Here is a 6,064-nt window from a genome sequence, read left to right on the forward strand (position 1 = left end):
GAAAGCAGCTTACACCTTTCTTTTGGGGTATAGTTGGTTTAGGAGAGGCTGCAGATTTTTGTCAGCAAATATGAGTGTCACTTCACCTCATTTCATTTGCACAAGAGACATTCTTCAAGGATTGAAAAGTAAACTTAATTAGTGATATGTGATGTGGAAAATTTAGCTTTAAGTCATCTGGTTTTACATTATCTGAAATGAAAACTTTCCATATGTTCAAGCCCTGAAAAGAATTGCAGAGCTTGCTCAGAATCCAGTGATAACAAGTAATGTTAAAAAAATCTTTTCTCTCAAGTAATAGCATGATGTGGTTGGTAGGATGCCAGTTTCTGTTCTGTTATCAAACAATGTAAACAAAATGCCTTAATCCACTTTGAACACTCCAGTTTGTATGTATTAGAATTGTTTTATCTTCTTCCTTAAAATGCTGACTTCTGAAGGAAAATACTAGCTTAAAGATTGTTGATGCTGTGTGCTTTACTTTGTTTGAAATGTCCTCAGCCAGGATGAGTGGATGAGTATATTTTTTATTGTTTCTTTTCAGGTACTTTTAGAGGTTCCTCTGTTCTAGAACAGTTCTGTCTGATAAGATACTTACAGGCTTGTGTTTATTTTTCTTTTTGTCTTTGAAACAGAGTGAGTTCTGCAGTGATAAACCTAAGTCTGGTGCAAAATATGGGCTTCCAGATTCACTGGCCATCTTGTCAGAGATGGGAGAGGTCACGGAGGGAATGATGGATGCTAAGGTAAACTTGGATGAATTAATACAAATACTCCTTGGTAATCCTGGCATTTACAACTTGTATGTTCTAAAAAAGTTAAAAGTTAAAGGGGAAAGTTCATGTCTTTATCAGTGTCACTGTGGCAAGCTGGGCACAGCAATTTCCTGAGTGATACACAGAACCGTAGAACGGTTTTGGTTGGAAGGGACCTTAAAAAATCATCCAGTCCTAGCCCCTGCCATGGGCAGAGAACTTGGCAAACCCTTATGGAGTGGGTATGCTGCAGCTGGATTGGTGTTGGGAAAAACTAACCCCTGTTTCTCTTTCAGATGATCCATTTCCTCACACACTACGCTGACAAGATTGACTCTGTCCAATTCTCGGACCAGTTCTCCGGTCCAAAACTTATGCAAGAGTACGTATAAAGCTGACTGTCACTGTGCCTCAGCAACACACAGGCAGCAGCTCTGCTTTTCCCTGAGCCCCCTAGTCCAGAGGTGCTTTAGGGGCTGCTTCACAATTGCCAAGTGGTGGGTGATGTGTCTTATCTGAATTACCACGTAGGTTTTTGCACATGCCTGTGTATTGTGCTCACAGGCATATAAATAATTGAACATAAAGGAACATATTTTGATTTAATTATAAGACAGCTTATGTGTATACCTTGTACCAAAATTGTTGAGGATCTGTGAAATATAGGCCTGAGATTTTCACATTAGAATACTGTGGGATTTTGGGCAGTGAATACTTAAACTCTTGAGAAAATATTTTGTTCTCCTAAAATATTGAGAGATCTTTAGTGGTATAAACAACAAGGGGGTGTGTGAAGCTGAATGTAATTCAGAATCCACAGGCCTTCTTAGTGCTCACATGCCCTCTTGACATTTAGAGGGGCTGGTGCTGTATGTTTTCACACTCATGCCTTTTCTCTGCGGGCTTTTGGGTAAAACACTTCTGGAATCTGATTAAATTGAAACTTAACTTTGGGTTATAGCCAGGCTTCTAATGTTTATTTTATTCAAGTGCTTTCCAAGTGTCTTTTGGTTCTTGATGGTTTTTCACACCAATGATAGTTACTTTGTATTTTGCTTCACTTTTTCCAAACACTTGTTTCTTTCCTCCAGGGAGGGCCAGCTTACAAAACTGCCCGAAACGAAAAAGACACTTTTGTTTACATTTAATGGTAAGGGCTCTGTTGTCTGTGTGTGTCTTGGGGGAGTGTGGGGCTTTATTTGGGTAAGTCACATGCTCAGATCTGTCACCTGTGGAAGATAATGTGTGATGAGTGACTTCAGTGCATGTAGCAGGATCATTGATTGATAAACAGAAGGCAGCAATACACTGGGGACTGAAGAGCATATTGTCATGGTAACAGGACACTCAGTCTTGCTGTTGTTGACCTCAGCTCATACTCCTCTCTCTCAGGGTGGTTTGTTTTTAAACCACCAGCCTTGCAGTTTGAACTTGCACAGGCTCAGTTGGTTTACCCTGGTTTGAAATAAAAGCAGCCTGTTGGGAGAATTCTAGAAAATAATAGATCTTCAAATCTCTTCAAAATTGAAGCCTATAGCTCTAAATGAAGCTTCCTAAAGAGCAGGATAAGAGCATCTTTATTTCATGAGCAGTGTGAGCCATAAGGGAAGAGCATCACAGCAAGCAGACGAGTACTGCCAGTCTGTGTGAATGAACAAGGAACTCTTTATTTCAGTGCCTGGTTCAGGCAACACTTCCCCAAAGGACATGGAGTCTTTGCTGCCTCTGATGAGCATGGTTATCTACTCCATTGACAAAGCAAAGAAGTTCAGGCTGAACAGAGAAGTAAGTAGTGCCTGGTTTTCTGTCATCTGACATTGTGTGAAATTGGAACCATTACCCCTGGCTCCTTATGGATCTACTGGATCCTTCTGTTTCTGTACGACTGGTAGAGATCCTGCATCCTGCTTGTGGGAAAATCAGTACAACCTGTGTTTGCTTTTCTCTGTGCCAAGGGTAAACAAAAAGCTGACAAGAACAGGGCTCGGGTGGAAGAGAACTTCCTCAAGCTGACTCACGTGCAGAGACAGGAGGCTGCGCAGTCCCGCCGTGAGGAGAAGAAACGGGCGGAGAAGGAGCGAATCATGAACGAGGAGGATCCCGAGAAACAGCGTCGGCTGGAGGTGAGGGCACCTTCTCCTTCGTACAGGCTGCTGGCAGATCTGTCACAGACATATTTTCTGAAAAATCCTTTCCTTAAGATTTTTTCTCCTGAGAAGCTGAGAGGCCTCAGGAACAAAATGTAAACAATGATTATCTGCTGCTGTGGAATGCAACAGGTGCATCTGTGATTGGTCTCATGTGGTTGTTTCTAATTAATGGCCAATCACAGTCAGCTGGCTCGGACTCTCTGTCCGAGACACAAACCTTTGTTATTCATTCTTTCTTTTTCTATTCTTAGCTAGCGTTCTGATGAAATCCTTTTTTCTATTCTTTTAGTAAAGTTTTAATATAATATATATCATAAAATAATAAATCAAGCCTTCTGAAACATGGAGTCAGATCCTCGTCTCTTCCCTCATTCTAAGACCCCTGTGAACACGGTCACAGCAGATCCCTCCTGGGAGATCTCCAGGGCTGCCTGGAAGGATAGTAGCAGTGGCAACTTTGATTTCTATTTGCTGCTCCTTTCTCAAACACACAAAGGCTCCTGGTGAGCTGTGAACCCGGTGCTGCAGGGCTTTGTTGTTTGGTTCTGAAAGGATCTGCTTGGTCCTTGAAGAGATCACCTGTGTTGATTCAGATCCCTGTCCTTGCCTACAGGAAGCTGCTCTGCGGCGTGAGCAGAAGAAGCTTGAGAAGAAGCAGATGAAGATGAAGCAAATCAAAGTGAAAGCCATGTGACTGTGCTGTGAGAAGTGTCTGGTGCCACCTGTGGAACTGTAATTCACAGGGTACAAAGACCATCATAACTCCATAATCCTCTGATTCCTTGAACACTAGTAACCATTAAGAGAAAAGTTCTTGCATTGGTGTTACTTATTTAAGTATTACAGCAAAATGTGTGGAGAGCTTTGTCTCGGCAGTTCTGTTCCAGGTGGTACAAAGTTTTGCTACTTGTCTGTTAAAAAAAAATTGCAATATTCTTGAATGCTTTTTGTCATTTGTTCTTTAAAAACAGAAGATTGTAAACCTGTCCATGTGTGCTGGTAACATATTCATGCCTTGGTTTTAAACTTTGGTTTTAGTTATTGTGAGGGAAAGGGGGAAAGGGGAAAAACTTAGGGGGAGGCAGACTGCACAATAAGCATTTACTGTGTGCATTTATATTTGCATCAAGGCACAACACTTAGAGCCTTCCATACACAGTATGGATTCTTCAGGGATTTAAGCCCAGTAGAATAGAAGTTCTAATAGAAGTAGAAGATTTTTTTATCTTCATTTTTGTTTTTACAAACAAAGGCCTGAAGCAGTATTAGGTCAGCTGTGGGCATGATTGGCTTATATGTAAAACATAGAGTTGGTTAGAACCAAGGGAATGGAATACATGGACAGTTTCTTGTTTGGACGCTGCAAACTTAACAGAGTGTGGAATCTGTGATGTCAGCACAGTGTTCCTTCAGGAGTGAGTGCATGGTGAGTTAGCAGTTCAGCCAGCTTTCCTTCAGTATTTTTATCAGTTCAAGTTTGCCTCAACCCCTTCTCTCCTGATCTCAGCAGCTGCTGCCCAGCTCACTTCAGCCAGGAGCCAGATCTAGTGGAGTACCTGCAATTCCTCATCTCCCCAAGCCAGTGAAAACGTTTCAGAGGATATTCCTCCTCTTCATCTGGTCAGTGATCTCTTCAGGGTTTTGAATCTAAATGGGAAGAATGAAGTGAATGCCCTGTGCAAGCACTTCGCTGGGAGAGCTCTGCATTTTATAAATGCTTCCTGTCCAGAAGGCATTTTATTGTTGCTTGTAACAGACTTTTAACAGTTTTGTGGGGAAACAATGTCCTGCATTTTCTTGTTCGATACTTCATGGAAACTTGGTTCTAAGGCAATAAGAATTAGCTGCTGTTGAAACAGCAATTGCTTAAACTCCTTGTTCCAGCATGGGATACTCCACCCTGATTGAAATGCAAATGTCTGTAACCTGATACATGCAAATACATTAATTTTATAATGGTTGGTAAAATTATTTAAAACCAAAACTAATGTAGATTATGTGAAATTTTAGCACTATTTAGCTTTAAAGATTAATATGTTATTGTTTCACAGAGTTCTTTGAAAGGAAAATACTAGTTTGTGCTCTTTTGAGTAAGCGGACAGCTTTCCTGAAGTCCCATCCAGTTGTGGGCCATGGCAGCTAATTTTGTAATACAAACATTCAAATGAACAATCTAATGAAGAGTAAAATATAATTGAAACACTCCTGCTTTACTTGGCTTGTCTCAGTGTTCCTTTCATTCAGTAGACTCTGAAAGGCTCCTTTGTGCTGGTGAGTTTTGGTGTGGGTTGTTAGCAGCAGGAGGAGCTGGTTCCTGCTGGGGAGGGCTGCAGGAGCTGCCTTCCCCCTTGGGCAGGCTGGGCTGGGCCCACATGGAGGATTTGCCCCGGGGTTTGTATCAAAACTGGGCACAGCAGGGTCTCTGCTGGGGCACAGCCTTGGCCACTCTCTGAGGGACCCACAGAGTCACAGGACTGATTAGTTTGGAGACGTCCCAGATGGTCCAAGCTGTGCCTGATCCCCACCTGTCACCCAGCCCCAGAGCACTGAGTGCCACATCCAGTTGTTCCTTGGACACATCCAGGGATGGGTACTCCACCAGCTCCCTGGGCAGCTCATTCCAATGTTTCAGAACTCATTCTGTGAAGAAATTCCTCCTGATGTCCACCCTGAGCCTGCCCTGGCCCAGCCTGAGGCCATTCCCTTTCCTCCTGTCTGTCCCGGTTCCTGGGAGCAGAGCCCGACCCCCCCAGCTGTACCCACAAGGTCCCCCTGAGCCTTTGCTCCAGGCTGAGCCCCTTTCCAGCTCCCTCAGCTCCTCCTCGGGCTCCAGCCCCTTCCCAGCTCTGTTCCCTGCCCTGGACACTCTCCAGCCCCTCGATATCCTTTTAAAGTGAGGGGACCAGAACTGGACCCAGCACGTGAGGTGTGGCCCCACCAATTCCTGACACAGGGGCACAATCCCTGGTGACCACTCTTTTGACAAGCCAGGTACCATAGGCCTTGCGGCCCACCTGGGCTCACGTTCAGCTGCCTGTCAGCCATCACCCCCTCCAGTTCTTTCCCAGTGGCTCTCCCTCCTTCCCGCAGTGCTGCGCGCCTGGATGCGGCCAAGGTTCAGCACCCGCTGAGGGACCCAACATGGCGCCGGCTCCTTCC

The 6,064-nt window shown here is 44.0% G+C and overlaps 1 protein-coding gene across 1 annotated transcript in view; it reads left to right on the plus strand.

The window, feature by feature from the left end:
• CCDC47 (coiled-coil domain containing 47) overlaps window positions 1-3,838 on the plus strand; it is an 8,782-nt gene extending 4,944 nt beyond the window's left edge. The window contains exons 8-13 of the mRNA XM_005429896.3: window positions 636-746; window positions 1,052-1,137; window positions 1,847-1,905; window positions 2,431-2,540; window positions 2,711-2,878; window positions 3,519-3,838. Coding sequence (XP_005429953.1) covers window positions 636-746; window positions 1,052-1,137; window positions 1,847-1,905; window positions 2,431-2,540; window positions 2,711-2,878; window positions 3,519-3,599 — 615 coding nt within the window. The 3' untranslated portion in view covers window positions 3,600-3,838. The remainder of the gene's footprint in view (window positions 1-635; window positions 747-1,051; window positions 1,138-1,846; window positions 1,906-2,430; window positions 2,541-2,710; window positions 2,879-3,518) is intronic.
• Window positions 3,839-6,064: the final 2,226 nt, after the last annotated feature.

The sequence above is a fragment of the Geospiza fortis genome, unplaced genomic scaffold (assembly GCF_000277835.1).
Source record: "Geospiza fortis unplaced genomic scaffold, GeoFor_1.0 scaffold344, whole genome shotgun sequence".
Taxonomy (NCBI): domain Eukaryota; kingdom Metazoa; phylum Chordata; class Aves; order Passeriformes; family Thraupidae; genus Geospiza; species Geospiza fortis.